The 16979-nt window shown below is 36.7% G+C and overlaps 1 protein-coding gene across 4 annotated transcripts in view; it reads right to left on the reverse strand.

Moving 5' to 3' along the window:
- The window catches only part of PRKD1 (protein kinase D1), a 150791-nt gene that overhangs the window by 23568 nt on the left and 110244 nt on the right, over window positions 1-16979 (reverse strand). For all 4 annotated transcript variants that reach the window (XM_074824541.1, XM_074824539.1, XM_074824538.1 and 1 more), the window contains 6 exons: window positions 10714-10924; window positions 9030-9107; window positions 5375-5579; window positions 2698-2821; window positions 1829-1906; window positions 595-874 (listed from right to left, as the gene is read on the reverse strand). In XM_074824541.1, the coding sequence (XP_074680642.1) occupies window positions 595-874; window positions 1829-1906; window positions 2698-2821; window positions 5375-5579; window positions 9030-9107; window positions 10714-10924 (976 nt within the window). The remainder of the gene's footprint in view (window positions 1-594; window positions 875-1828; window positions 1907-2697; window positions 2822-5374; window positions 5580-9029; window positions 9108-10713; window positions 10925-16979) is intronic.

Below are 16979 nucleotides of genomic sequence, written 5' to 3' on the forward strand. Positions count from 1 at the left end.
AAAGGTATGTAAATTGGAGGCAAAGATATATTCGGTCCTTTTGGTCCTTGGTAACATCCATGCCTTGTTGTGCTTAGAACAGCTGTTCTTCACACTTGAGCTCATTTCATCTCAGCATGGGACAATGTGGCAGTTGTACAGCCAAATGTGATGAAAGGGAGCGTATCGTCTATGCTGCAGTAACCTAAAGAGTGAAGAGCTGCTTCTGCAGATAGCTAGAAGCATAAATTACAGTCATGATGGGAAAAATCTATCAATTCCCAACTGGAGCTTAGGAACTTCATGCCTCTGGCACAAGGAGGCTATTACTCATGTTGACAACACAAATGTGGATGAAATGCCTTTACTGATATAACAACTGTTTGTTCACTAGCAAATCTGCATCTTGCATATTAATACAGATGTCCTATTAATAACTGGAAACATAGATTAGAAACTGTGGTGTTTAAAATAATATGTAGACAGGTGCTAAGCCATGACAGAATAGCCTTTACTAGTTGTGCAATACTTCTTTTCAATGTGTACAGAAGATTGAGCAATGTCATTTGTGATACGACTCTACTTATCTGAAATGGAGGAAATGAATAAACTTACTGTGCAGGCTGGGTCCTGACCCAGTTGATGCCCCTTTAGGGATGACGGGCATCAGGGCGTGCTGTATTGCCATCTCCCACATTCGTGCCACATCGATGCCAATACCACTGGTGATAACACTGTTATTCAGTGGAACACTTGAGAGGTTTTCTATGTTTTCCCCAACATAATAGACTATATTTGCTGTGCTTATTTCAAAACAATGAGGATTGGCTCCTTGAGGCAGCAAAGTGAAAGTTTTTGCAGGTTCCAGAGACAAAATTTCAGACAATGGGATTTCCTAAAATGAAAAAAAATTTTACTTTCTGTGTAAAGATTATCATCATATAAAACTAAAGCATGAACTTTATTTAACTAATTTATGATATTACCCGTCGCTTTTAACCACATGCTTCTTGAACAAACAAAAAGGCTCTTGTAACCTGAAACTCCATGACACAGAGGACTGTTGATGGGAAAATACTACATGTTTCTTTCTAAGACCAAGCAGAACTTTAATTATTTAATTAAACTTATCAAAGAAAGCAATGAGGTGCCATCAGAAAAGAGCAGGACCATCCACACATCAACAGAACTCCACCAGAAAATGAAACCCTGTTGACTCCTTATTTAATAAAATTTATTTGCAATACATTATTTGCAGAATAAATCTATTCAACATTAAGATTCTAAATCCACCTTTCACATAGGTATAAACTTGATTGTTTCATCTTGAGTAACAGGGCCCATTTCACTGACATATTTCCCTGAGAGGAAGCCATATGAAAAAATTACTTTCCATTATTAAAATTTATTGCAGTAATGCCTAAGGAGTTTAACTGCCTCAGGTAAAAGGATATGAGCATTAAAACAATCTTTTACAATCAAAATCACAACATAATGTCCAAAGGACAGAATTAAAATAATATATACTATACCTAATTGTTTGGAAAGAATTTGTATTATGAATGACAGAATATCAGATGAGTTTCTTGGCAGAGTTTGTTGCTGGTACTGGCCCTGTATAAAAACCTTCCATCTCCTCAATATGTATTTTACAGGTCCTTGTTAGCTGACACCTTTTTGATCTGAGACTTGTTTGTGAAAGGCAAAACACACATATACAGCTTAAATAATGAAAACAAACATAGATTGAAGTTATACAACTAGCGTACTTTTAGAAAGTATTTATAAATTCAGCAGTTTAGTAATTATATTCTGCTGGTACAAAAAGAGATCAAAATATATTTCTTACTTTGTAATATTTGCTTCCAGTATCATTTTGGAAAAGTGTAATGCATTTGCTGTCCAGTCTCCAGTAGTGTCGTTTCCTCTGCAGTGAAAAACAAGGGAAAAATCTTTCCAGCGTTTTCCAGGTAAATTAATGAAATGTAAATTTCTCAAAAGCATCACTTCCAAAATGTTTCAGTTAAGTTTGAAGAAATGAATTGTGAATGAAAAGATTAATTTGCTATTACAAGATTTTTATGAGGACTTTATATTTAAGGATATAATAGGATTTACATGGCCACCTTCTGTTGTTTCAGTAATAACCTATCTCTGTTCAAATTGTCTAAGTTTTAAAAATTTAAAATGTATCTTCAATGTCTGCATCACATTCAGCACAATTTGCTACAGGTATGCCACTAAAATAATTAAACTTTCTTTTTGTATCAGTTGTAACACCCCAGCTCACTTTAGAAGGCCACATACTGAAATCTTTATTCATTTTAGCAGGTTGGAATGAAAATAACTTTGTTCTACACTAAATCTATTTTACAAAAGTCTTAATTCACCTAGCAGTAACATATCTAGGAGACTGCAGCTGGAACGTAAAGCTACTTTCCAGAACCGCTAACTAGAACTTCCTTGAGAATGTCTTCACATTTGGCTGCCTATGATAATGCAACTGACGTATTCAGACATTTTTTGTGTGTTTTAACTGTCTCCTGTGTTTTACAAGCAGTGCCAGTCCTCAGTTATGACAAGAGTCAGGACTTTAGGAATAACAAATACTGTAAACAATGCCTTACATAAGTGACTGTAAATTATTATTCTTAGGATCTGATTCTGTACTATCATATAGTATGTACAGTAAGATGGGTCTTCCTTAACATTTCTTACCAGCGTGTCCTTGCTTGTATAGTGAACCATCCAACCCTCCTTCATTACTGTGCTACTTCTCCTTTTTGTGTGCTTCACAGATTGCACCACTCTCATTAACGGAATATTGTTGCTGGTTGAAGGGCTTAAGAATAAATGCATAAAGGCTTTTAAAAAGAAGATAACTTTGGACAGAAAGAAAAAAATCCATTTCAATCATTATATATATATAATATATATACACAATATAATATATAATCTATTAGTACAATATATATATCCAATATCCACATTTGTATTTACCATCACTATCAGACATGGACTGGACTCTATTTTGTTTTGTCATTCCAAGTATCTTGAGATTACGAAGCAAAAAAATTGTAATGCTACACCAGGAGAATGTCACAGACCTTCTGAAGGCTTACACACATACAGACATGCACACACACACTCTCCCAAAAATACTCCTAAAGATGAGCTAAGAAGATGGGCAAATGACTACAACCTCAGCTAGGGTGTGGGAGTCATAGCTCAAGCCTGTGCTATGCATGATTCAGACTAGAACTTGATCTTGAATCTCCCATAACCTAAGTAAACATTGTCCATCAGATTACTGTCCTGTGATCTTTCTTGGGTTCAAACACACAATGGAGTGATCACGGTTTACAGAGCAGAAAATGTGTCAGCTGCCTAGCTGCACGTACCCTGGCAGGGCACATCAGATAATCTGCTTGAAACTCTCAGAGAAAGAGGTTTAAGCTAATATATCTTCTTCTCAAAGACCTAAAGCGAAGTCCCACTGCCTTGCACTCTGGGGTACACACACTGAAACTTTCCATGACTCAGCTGATGAACAGTAAGCCGGGAAGGCATAGAAACTTGACAGTATGCCTGATAGTGCCATCAGATAAAATCTGGAATATCTAGTTGTAAGAAGTAACCGTGCCCATCTTCCCACTTTCCTTGCTGTTAAAGTTAACCATTCCTAAAGCAGATTCTGCATAATGGAATATGGACTCACAATCTGCTTCAATCCTAAACCAAAATGCTTAGTTATTTCTGGCAGAACTTCAAACGGTGATGCTGTATTGTACGTGAAAACATAGCACAGAATGCTCATGTGTTCTGCCCTGCTGGCAAAACTATTGGTGCAACAACTCCAACAGAAAAGGGCAGAAACTGCACAAGAACAGTATCTTAAGTTTTCAGAGTTGTTGTGACTGTGGATATCTGCACATGGCCCTGCTTCACTGTAATAATGTACCCTGGAAATAAGAAACATTTTATGAATTGGCAGTTTCCAATCAAAATGCAAAAAGTGTGCTGTCTTAAAGTTTCATTAAGACTGTAAGGTACAATTAACATCTCCTTTTTGCCCAAAAATGATCAATTGAGCTGCAGTTCCCATTTAACTATATTTGTCTGTACTGACAAGAAGTTTACTTTTTTATTTGCCTTTTATAGATCACTTCAAAATAATCCATGGATATGGAGACTATCTTTAGAAATAACTGGGGAAAGGTATTACTGGAAATACAGGGATGCCCCTCAATTAAGCAAAATATGTACCTTGGTTATTAATGCTTTTATTAGTTACAATTGGGTATTTATATTTTGAAAACCTGCAATGCTGTCCATTTAGTACAACTTGGACATTCAAAATGTTATATGACACTGATTTTGTGATATAAGCACAGGCTTACATTCCAGTGATACAAGGTGACTATATATAGCGTCTATGCAGATGAATACGACAGTAGGAAAACCAGTTCACTGCTGCAGGAGGTAAAACTGTTGAAATGGATTGCTTTCTATTAGTGCAACAGGTATATGTTACTAACAGAGAGCTAAGGGAAATGTGTGACTGAAACAGACTCCTAGTAAGCAAAATAAAAGAGGAAACTGCAGGTCAAACTGGGAACTGTGAAAGAAAAATATTCTATAATTCTTCAAGGTACAGATCCCTTATATCAAGGAAATTACATATGAAAGGGTCTTAATTCATTTTAGGTTCCCTGAAAATGAATAATCCCTACTTTCTTCCCTACTATTCTGTACAGTTTCAATAAGTGAATAATGTTTTCTTCTCTTCAGACATTCCAGAGGTAAGCTGCACAACTCAATTACTATTTTCCTTCCTGATTAGTCATTTCAAACCACTACTCTGTTTTGTAACTTGCTTCAAACTATTACTTCAAGTTTGTGAAACTTTCCTTCATTCTAAAGGTACCTAAAAATGCAAACAATTCATCAAGAACCAATTATACCATAGACACTTGCACCATTTATTTTATTTTTATTTTTGTTCATTTAAATGACCAGGCATTGCACTATAAGTCAGGAAAAAAATGCTTGGGAAAATAAATAAGTAAAAAAAAATAATTGTTCTCTGTTGTTCATGCACAAATAGTTTCACAACATAATTTTCGTAAGAGAACAGACCTGTAAGAGTTACTTGTGCATCAGTTTTCAGCTGCTACTTCAATTTGACAATAATTTTTAAGCTTCTTTTAAATTCCTAATGCATATATTCAGTGAAGCAATCTCACTGCAATTTCAGAACCACCACATAGCAGTAGCTCTCTCCATTCTCAATGAGTAAGAACAGTGTCCGTGTAGATTCCCCCTTGAGTCCTAAACATTATACTTCAAAGCAAATACAAAAGAAGATGAAAGGTACACTCACTCCCCAGCTCACCTGATCATCCTGTTCGACTCATCGTGATCCGGATCAGCATCCTGCATTTCCCCATTGTCACTGTGGCATCCTGTCATTGACATCTCAGAATCATGAGCTATAGATTCTTCCATGTCATCTATAAAACCACTGTTTCTTTCGCTGTCATTGTCATCACTCCCTTCTTCCATGACCACATCAGACTCAGCCCCAGGACTAAGAAGATCTGCAATATAATTTCTGAAGTTATTATCTGAAAACATACAATACTCCAATCATAATATATCCTGACACACTTCGAGCTTCAGAAAAACTCAGGTTCTCTTTGTCTGGGTCAATTTCTACTCTACATGTATTGGTGAAGTGTGTATTTTAACCAGTCATTTAGAAAATCACTACAGAAAACTGGAAATGCATCAAACCAAAATATTTTCAGAAATACAACTTTCTATTAAAAAATGCCAAAGTCAAAGCAGAATTTCTTATCCATGGACTTTTATCAAACATTCTATACTCATGAGCTTTACTTCTGAGATCTTCCAGCAGATTTTCTACACGGCTTGAATGTTGTGTACTGGCTTGATGGCTGTTGGCAGGCTACAGCTGCAAACTGATGCTCGAAGAGCAGTAATTTCAAAACTAGGAATTTTGTAATATGATGATGACATGATGATGAACTACGAAAATAACTCCCAAAACAATTACTTATAATGTGAAATATATTTTTTCCCAAAAAATATATTTCCTTTGCACCAGTGTTCTCTGTGAAGAATGCACAATATGGCACAGTACTCCATACTATTGAAAAAATGCTCCTTGACTCTATCAAAAAGTCCAATGTAAGATAGCATAGAAAAAATATGAAGGTTTAGGATTTGAGTTATTTGACTATGGCATAGTATTAATAGTACCTGCCAGCTTCTATTTAAATTATGTTAAACTTTCCAGTTCCAAGATTAGATATACCTAAGCAAGATGAAAGTATTTTTATTATATTACTGCTTGTGAACGGATTTGTCTGGAAGACAGAAAGGAAGAGAAAATTTATTTACCTAAGGACTTACATTACAAAAACAAACAAACAAAATCCCAAGCCAAAAAAAACCCCACCAAAAAAAGACATTTTGTTGAAACTCAACCTGCTGCTACACAGGCTGTGATCTAACATGTCAAAATCATTAGTCCTGTCAGATAGTGACGACAGCATTAGTTTTTCTGGGATGTTTGCAGCATTTCAGAAATCTAAAGTAAGGTTAAAAAACATGGAAGACACCAAATATTCTCATCAAGAAACTTTCGCCTAATTCTGTCAAGGAAGGTTCTTGACAGTCAATCTAGATGATGCCCCCAAAGAAAAACCACACTGAACTGGCTGACAGCAAAATGTTTTGAATTGATGGCATTTCACTTAAATTGGAAGTGCACAGCTGAAAGGTCTGTTCCCATGTACAGTAGTCTTAAAATATTTGGATATAAGTTACTGATGTGTGATTAAGGGACACATTATACTTCATCTCTAGCAGAAACAGTCATCCAGTCATGAATGACACTTTACAGTGCAAGGCTCTCTCTTTGCTATTCCTATAACACTTTTCTAATCTCTATTTTTAATAAACACATAATCAGTTAAAAACAACCTCCTACATTTAGTATATAATGTGTTTATTAATGAGAGCATACTTGGAACTTTATTGCTTCAGCTCTTCCTTCACTATTTTGGGGAAGATATATCACACAGCAGATGGACAGAGTGAAAGATACTGTATTTTACTTATTAAGTTTGAAAATAACGTGAACCAAGTTACTGTAAAAATACAAATAAGATACCAGTATGAAATTGCCTTTGATAATCCTAAAGGCCCTATATCAGTCATTTAGGACACACAATTAAGAGTTCTACTTTGACACTATGGATACCATACTATGGATATTATCTGCTGGAAAAAAGCCAAATTCTACAAATTTTAAGATGGAGACCTTTGAGTAGTACACTTGGAGTAAGCTTGGAGTACATGTTCTCACCCCAAGTGGCTTTGCACAAACTTTCCTCACTCAGCTCCTCCTCAGACAAGCCATCACTCCTCATCAGGCCAGCAACAGATCCATGTGTAGGAGACAAGTCAACAAAAGTAGCATGTTGCTTGTGGGGCAAAGGCAGGGAGGAGGCACAGAGGGTGTGTTGGAGGGATGAAATACAGCTGCCTCAGATGGAAAGAGGGAACTTCAAGAAGTAATTCAGAAACAAATACAAATTTTGTTCATTTAGTCCAGCTGTCCAGAAACAAGGCTTGCCTTCCTGTCTTCTCTTGGAACTTTTGAACAATCTTGTTTTGCACTCCTCTCTAAAACTGCACCTATGCAGGAAAAATTTTAGCACTTATAAGCAGATTTAGTTACTTTCTCTGACTGCAAATCTCAGGGAAAACTCCATACTGTTATCAATGGAATGAACATATCGTGGTATATGGATATGAAATTGGATTTGAAAATCAAGCCATAAACTTCCATAAGCATTGTTACTTGCACTCCTGAAGAAATAGTTGTTATGGGATGGTTAATGGTTAAGTGAGGTATACATGGTGTAAAGATAAAAAAATAATAATAGTGACTCCAAGAGTCCAGTTTGAGGTGCATTAGAGAGGACATGCAGTAGGAATGCAACATCAACCTTCCAGAAAATCATGCACCTTACCACATTTCAAGGTGGATACTCAGCATCTGAAATATTTTTGCCTACACTAATTGCCATTAAACAGAAAAACTGCAGTAATGACTGCAGTCATACTACTACGAGAAATACTATGAAAAATACTACTTAACATTCCTAATTTTGAAAATTCTTGACATCTCTTCAATAAAGTAGATCACCAATTTAAAGTTTGAAAAAGGATGCCTAATAAGGCAATACTTTATTAACCTCAGAAGCAGTTTAGGCTGACAACTTAACATGGTAATATGCATTAGAAACTGAACATTCGCCACGTTTCTCATTCCCTTATCACATAGAAAAGTGACATTTTCAAGGCAATCAACAACTCATCTATAACCACCCTTTTTTTCCCCAGTACCGTCTGTCAAGCCTACCCATACATTCCTATACTTGACACAAAACCGACAGCACATGTATGGGAAAATCGGCAGATACTCAAGCCTTTATTTCTGCAACTGATATGATTGGTTTCATGCCAACAGTAAGCAGTGGAATTGTTTCCTGAAGGGCCTTCCCAGTTCTTCCAGGTATGCTCTTCCTTCTCAGGAATAGTATCCTAAAACAAACACTTTTGCATTTTCCCCAAATTAAAAATCAACTTTGTGCTTGTATCTGACAGGTGAATGCCAGCTTCTCATGCATGTGGCTTTTTGCTTTACTCTGGCATTCTGCATTCAACAGGCCATGCTCACCCAGTCATTTTGCTGCTGACACCACCTCTGTGGCACAGCTGAGCCTGAATAGTGCCACCTACTTGGAAGACACACCCTCCAAGCTGAAGGCATATGAGCCACTCATAGCATTCAATCCCACCTCATCTTCAACATTACAATAGAAATATTGAAGAGGAAAGGCCACTCCCAAGCAACAGAAAAATGTGTCTTTGTATATGTCACAGTTTTACACTTCTCTTTTATTTAATTGATGGTTTAAACAATGACAGACACAATTGTTAAGGCAACTTACCTCCATTAATGGCAACTTCCCCCAGACAGTTATTTGGCACTTTAGGAGCACAGCGCTTGTGACAGTTGAACCTACAGTCTGTTAAGAATAAAAGGGATACAGTAAAATTATTTCTGTCACACAGTTATATTTTTTTCTGCTATCCAGCCTATAAATGTCAAGCCCTAGCATGTCACTCATGCAAAGTTAACATGTTCAGAGGGCATTCCTTAGCCTGGCTGCACACCACCTGCCAGTGGAAGGGACAGGGTGAAAATGCTAGAAGTGGAATGAAAGCATTACCAAGGGCAGCTGGGTGGAGGCACTACCTGCAGCTGAAGCGTGTGCTCCCCTCTTCTAGGGGAGCAATCAGGCTGCAAAGCCAGAGATGCTTTTCTAGTGAAAGAAGCAGATCAGGCTGCAGTGTATCCACTGCAGCTTAAATGGCTGACTTCAAATCAAATGCTGAAGGCTGGAAGTTGAAACAGCAGAACCCTAGCCAACAATTGTAAGCAAGAAAATATTCATTCTTTGCATCGCAAAGCAACTTCTGGACAGCTTTCAGTAGAGGGGTCCTTCAACACCTCATTTTCCAGACATTTTTATTTCACTCTACCTTTACTTGTTTTATATGTGTAAGTAGCACTTTATTATATGTCATCTTAACTGTTTTCTTTTGGATTATGGACAAATATTACTTAAACTAAGAGCTGTAACACGCCTGGAAAAGCAAAGAGCCAGGAAGGAAGAAATATACTAAGGATCCTCGTAATTATTTAACTTCACATTGATCCAAAAGCCAACTGAGGTACAGCAGTGCCAAACTGTAGTAAATATTTTTTAAAAAAAATCAGGTTAATATTTGCTTATGTCACTGGGATTCAAAATGAACTGAAGCAGGTGATGCTTTCATAGAGATTTTGGTTTAGTAGAATCACATTAAGTTAAACAAATGCAACTTTGAATTTTTGCAAGGTGTTAGTTCAAAGAAACAACACAGAGTATACTAATTAATTCTATGGTAGTTATTTATTTTAATAGAAGGATGGTGATTTTAAGGATCTGCTAGCCAACGTTATCTAACACCACAGCATGCACAACTCTTCCTATTTATGGGCACTCTAGCTGGCAAAGGTGAACCAGTAATCTAGGCTACAATCTAAGGGGCTTGATTCACTTTGGCACCTGCTAAGGTACAACACCATAAGACTTGAGAGCACATTAGTCACACTGAAAAAATGTGTTTCTAAATTCTCATATAAGCTCATGTTATTTTATTTCCATCACAACTCCCCAAATCCCTGAATTGCTGGGACTCCGGCACATGCTTCAATTCAAGCATAAGACTGTGGATTGAAAACAATTAAGATAAGAACACAGTCCTTTTGTGTTAACTAGTCTGTTGTAACTGCCTGTAAGCACACGCTCACCCAGTGCCAAATACAAGATAATTTACACCTAATGAAAAAGATGTGAGCTACTGCAGATATACCTCAGGGTAAGAATGAACAGCCACGCAGCCAGCTCCTGCAGAACAGCCATTACTGTAATTTTGATTCCAGCTTAATCCAATGTAATTGTACTTGTGCCTACACCCAGACTTTAGTGAAGTAATCATGAGTAAGGCTACATAGTAACTACTCAAACGCTAATTTACTAATTTTATTATGCTTAGCTTTTATGTTCCTAAAGGGTGTTTACTTACCTTTGCACTGCAAACCCTGTCTAAAAAGCCCTTTGAGAAGCTTCTTACAGTACTGGCAAACTGTTGGCCGTGTGTAAGAGTGGATGACAAAAGTGTGAGGCACTTTAACCTTCGACAGTAAGATCTTGTCTAACTGAATAGGTCGTCCAATGTAGGACTGTGAATTTGATCTCTTCTCTCGCCCAGTGAATGATTCTGATGGTGTCTTTTGCTGTAAAATATATAAAAAGAACATTTGAAATAATCATGATTTATGCATTTTTAAAAGAGCATCATATTCATACACACTCACCTCTAGAACAGTAAGTCGTATGTCATAAAAAGTAATGTGCTTTTACAAATTAATAGAACACAGAACATACCCCTCTCAGACTGCTTTTGAAAAATTGGATTTGTACCAAACAACATCTTTGCCAACACTACTATAATACATTTAACATTGTGGATGAAATGGGGCTTTGTTTTTTTAAAAAAATAACATTTTTAATCAAAATATTCACTAAAGATTTCACAGAAAAGCATTTTGCATTCTAGTAAAAATCCAAGACATTTTTAACTCTCTTATTTTCTGTTTTGTATCACAGGTAACTTTGAAAGGCTGTATTTTTTTTGCATAAACATTAAGAAAATTATTACTTTAATCTATGTGCATGCAGGTTTTGATAGAAAACAGATTAGTGTTTTCCATTCCCTTTATTTATAACTTTTGCTACCGCTAACCTTACCACATTTAGAGTATGAACAACAGATAATTGGGTAATAGTAGGTATTTAAATGCATATATATTAAGTCTAAGGTATGGAATGCAAAGAATCCCTGAAAGAAACAAGTTACCTTATTTTCTCTACTAAATTCATTTAGATGTAAATATGGTAATTACCCTAAGGAAACAATTGACCCAGAAAACTGCCTTCCCCTACGAACTGCCCTTGAGAAACAACCCAACTACACCCACAGTTAACATGGAAAGGAGAAAAAAAGTGGCAGGTGCAGCCTGATCATTTAAAACTCAGCATCTTCTTGCCACCATCTGCAAATAATCTGAAAATTGAAGGCTAGAAAACGAGTCATTCCTTCCAAAGTTCAGATAGGTTTCTCACTGTAAAGATCAATTCTTTTGGTTATAATCTAGAACTGTCTTTCCAAAGAAGCATATGCGACAGATTTGCTGAACATTAGAGCTACCCTGCTAATTGACAACAATGCCAACATCACATGCATATCCATTGTACAAATGCAGTCCTGTCAAATCAAGGAAAAATATGCAAAATACATTGTATGAGACAGGTACATATTGTCACCATAAACAAACTAGATTGAAACAAGCATAAGAAAACATGTATTTTCTTTATCACAAATAATAGTGGAAAAAGTATGAGTACCTACTTTGGTAGTTTTAGATCTTCATACTCTGTAATACATATATGAAAAAAAAACCCCAACAAACTAGCCTCAGTTTACAATTAAATTTATTTAATATTTGTTAGTTAGCAATATTGTTTGCCTAGTATTTCCAAGGCAGATTGCATGAAGTCTTATTAAGTCAACATGAACAGGATAGGGAGGGCAGAAGCCCAGCACAAAGGAAAGGATGAGCCCACATATACAGCACAAACTGCATTGATCAGCTTGTGCAAACTACCTGCAAATGACAGCCCTCAGTACTTGTGGACAGGACAAAGCTCACAGGAGGAGCCAGAAATACTTATATGATCCTCTCAGTCTTTTATGTAGAATGAGGACAGTTTTGGCCCAGACTGATGCTCCTTCAGTCTTAGTGCAGTGCCTTACAAGTTACATCCTCAACCCCATGCTGTGGTCAGATACCTAGCTCTGAATTTGGTCTTCAGTGCTCACAAGAACAGTTATGTATGTGACATACCACATTTTAATAGAAATATTTTCTTTTTGAATAAAGTAATTCTTTAATGGTTTGCCTTAATTCTAATTACTCCCTGCAAGGCATTAGTCACAACACTTTGCTGTCTTTGTCTTGAATACGGACATTTGGTGGACTTTTCACATGTAGTGACACTACTCTCTTAAAATGTACTTTAATTGAAAAGGACTAAGAATTTCTTAAGGGGAAAGAGGTCTATTGCTTGTTTTCATTATGTCACTGCAACAAACTAATATATCCGTTTACTGTTCCTACCACTAGAGCTATTTATAGATCTATTGTCTGACATATCAGTGACAAACATCTCCTAAGATTATGATCTCTCTTAGAACCCTATCTAATATCACCTAAAACTACTTCGTGTTGCCATTCTTTGCCTTCATTTTCCAAATTACTGCCAAATCAAAAATTATTTTGGCAACTGAACACTGCTAAAAGTTTTTTAAAAGTCCGAATTACTTATACCTAGTTAACCTCATGCTCAAAGGATTTTAGGAAACTGGTTTGGCCCAGTTTTTCTCACCAAATGCCTTGCAGATTTTAAAAACTTCAGTAGTGTTGCTGTAATGTACTGAGACTAATCTTAGGCACTTATATGATTAACAGAGAGAGAAAGGCTTCCCAACAGCTTTGTCTTTGACCACTGACACAGGCTGCCTAGATGATGTCTGATCAAATCACAGGTGTGGTACAGTATGAGTGTGGGACTAATTATTTGCTATAATTTTTGCTTTTTCATCTTGATGGCAAGTTTTTCAGTTTTAATGTGCTAGTATATGCTTCTGGATGCTTCTGAGAAAAGGTCAGGTTGGACAAAAAGTGAATTCTAGATGCTCTACATTGAGTGAATCCTTTCTGAAAAGTAACTCTGCAACAGTCACTCATACCATGAGTTTTGATCAAATACGATGTTACCACTGATAAAGTATTTGTCCTACTGTTTATTAAACTTGTTTCTCAAAATTTCTATCAGTCAACGCACAGTTATAATTTTTGAAGGATTTACTTGAAGTCTCATTTCACATGGCTGCTGAGTAATGTTAGAATAGGCAATTAACTACATTTTTGCTAGTAAATTAGAAGTGTTCTCTACAGTTCAAGTGATAATGAATACTAAAAAGATAAAACACTGGAAGTCCTATCGCAGGATTTCAGTCTTCAAGACTGGTCTCTAATTTTTTAACATGACTTTAATATTCAAACTGTTGTTTGTATTTTTGTTAAAAATAATATACTGAGAATGCATAACAAGCTCAATAACAAATGAACACAACAATTTCACCACCTTCACCTCAAAATGAGTGAAACTAAATAAGTAGGCCTAAATGCGCTCTAACAAATTCTTTGTAGACAATATCTGTCATTTTTTTTTCTATTTACAGTCCGATTTACAGAAAAAGTATTTCAGCTTTTCTTTGTCATTCTGCAAGCACGCACACTGCGTAACACACCAGCAATTCTTAATTTACAGTGTCATCAGGTCAAGTAAGAGGTAAAGCTGAATTTCACCTTCTCCCACACTAGAAAAGACATCAGCAGTCCTGGATCTGGTCTCTCTCCTGCATGCCCAGGCCTGACATGCCAGACTTGCACTCCTTCCCTCTTCCAGCCAGAGGCAATGCAGCCCTCTGCTCCTGCTCAGCGGCAGCAAGGGAAGGGAAGGTGGTGACAGAACTCATGGCAGCAGCAGCCAGAGCATCACTCCACACCCCTCTGATGACTGATTAGGAGGAGGAGTACCTCCTCCCTCTTGTCAATGATGAGCTTCCCCTCCTACTATATTCCAAAACTCCTGTCAGTATCCCTCAACTTTAACTTCCAGCACTCCCAGCACCAGACCAGATGCCACAATTAAAGTCCCTGAAAGAAAAGTAAACCAGGAACTATCCTGCTTTCACTGCAACAGCAAGAATCTCTTCCACAAAGCACCTTCTTCTTCGGCCAGTGTGCCTGGTTTGTTACAAAGATAAATTAGTTTTTCCTGGTAGTCAGCCAGACTACTGACTCAGCAAATCTGGAAACTTCCCAGGAAATGATTGCTTAACTGGATTACACCATGGAAACTAACAGCCTGCCTCCAAAACACTAAACAGTCCTTTAGAACAATCACCCCATCAAGGTAATCTATACTTTAACAGCTCAGAATATGATTTTCTAAGTCACAACAAACATGAAGAAACACCTGCAGATATTTAACTGTATGGATGTCCAACCAAGCCAATGACACTGATCACATCCAGAGACTTCAATTCAATTATGCCTTAAAAGTATGAGAATACCTAATAGAACCCAGTGTTTGCTTACTCTTTTATCTTGAAAAAAGTTTTTTTTTCATTCCAAGAAGGGAGAGGTGCCAAGCTTTTCCCCAACATGGGGCATTCTGCATGACTCTTACTAGCTGATGCTGTCTGAAGCGACTCATGGTTTATCTGGTTAAAATCTATTCTGGGACACAACAATTTGTCTACAGTGGTCAGAAGCACAAAGACATTGTACATAACCCTGTCATTGCAGGAAGGAGATGGTCCTCCAAATAACTGCTACCCCAAAGGTAAAAATAGCTCATCTTTCCTGTTTTTTTTTACCTTGTCCAAATCTATTGCAAAATACAATTAAGAAACTGAAATAAATACTGATTCTCAGCCAATGGATTCAGCTGTTCTTACTACCAGGGTGATAAGATTGTCTTCTAGCACTACATCTATCCCTCCCAGGCACAGAATTCAAAGAAACTTTAGGGAGATGCTGAAGGGACTAATGGGAAGCAATAAAAGCTGACTGCCTGGATGCAGAATTGTCCTCTTGGGCACAAAGACAAGTAAGGACCAGCCCTGCAATCCAGCTGCACAGGCTAGGCTAAAACATAAAACAGACTGCTGTTTGCCTGACTTCTTTCTAGAGGTTTCAACATTCCCATTAAAAATGTCCCAGGGAGTCTGACAAAACTTTACTGAAGAGGCTCATGTTCTAGAAGAGTCAGAAAAGAAATACTTCAATTATGACATCTGATCATCTTACTTTAAATTATGCTTGCAGAAACACATTTAAATCAGTAACCTTCACTCAGAAGAGAATAGGCTACACATCCTATACTCTTCTAAATGTATAATTTTTCAAAACTGTTCACAAAGAAGTGCTAACTTTTTCAGGCTCAGTATCTAAAAAGTATTGTGACATTATTCCTGTATGTTACACTGAGATACTCAATTAAAAACAACACAGGTATTCCTACAATTTTGAAATGTTTGCCTTAAAAGAAACAATCTATCATGAGCTAGTTTTTTTTTTATTTACTTGGACAACCGAGAAAAGTGATGTATATTTAAAAAAACCAAACAGCAATAACTGTCTGCATGAAGTTTCATTTTCAGTGTTGAAGCATACTTTTGAAACATGCATTTCCTTCCTATATTGAAGGTAGAGGATAAAGACTTAATATGTTCATATACAATTTCTTCGCAGGAAGCTACTGTCAAATGAGATGCTAGATATCTATGTAACCACAGGAACTACTACGTTTTTAATGCAATGCAAATGTTGACTTTCTTTTACAAATTAAACTATGTGACTGTAATTAAGTGAATTCAAGGAAACAAATCTTCAGTTAAATATACTGAAATACCACACTTAGACTGCAATCAACTGTGTTGTCTTTCGAGGCTTCTTGTACTCTTCTTTTTAAGTCAAGAGTATGATTTAATCCTACAAGCACCATAGTTAGATAGCTATGGTCTGAAAAACACTTCAGTGTCACATGTGTAAACACATCAAAGAACTGAATTCAGTACAAGCTGTTAATATTAAAACTATCCACAGATGGAAATTATTATGTACCCTGCTCCTCCACTCAGACATCAATACCAGCAAACAGTGGTTTGAATGCTCTGTCTGTAACCTGCCTTATTTTGTAAAGTAACAAGAGAAGATTACTGGGTTTCAGCAGTCATTGTGTGCCTGCACTGACTTCTCAGAGTCAGAGATTTCCCAAAACAAAAGCCCTTTGTTGACAAAGGATTTGCTAGTGCCAGCAGGCATAGTAGGGCTTATATAGCACAGAGCTTTTTTCCTGCATCTTACAGACCCAAGTTCCTTCAAAAGTACTAGGTTTAGCTTGATCTTCTATTATGTGCTTCATAATTTAAGTATAATAATTTAAAGTAATAAATTATTTCCATGTAAGTCTTTTGCACTACTAGAATGCCCACATCATAAGCCAGACTCAGCAGCTCTATTGTGCCTAGTGCATAGAACTAATAAGAAAGAAAAAAAACAAAGACACATACCATGAAACAAAGGTGTCATAGCCAAGTTAGAATTCAAGGTAAAACCCTTCAGAAAATCTTTGCACAATTCTGGTTCACCCTAT

This window comes from Strix aluco, chromosome 4, assembly GCF_031877795.1.
Source record: "Strix aluco isolate bStrAlu1 chromosome 4, bStrAlu1.hap1, whole genome shotgun sequence".
Lineage (NCBI taxonomy): Eukaryota > Metazoa > Chordata > Aves > Strigiformes > Strigidae > Strix > Strix aluco.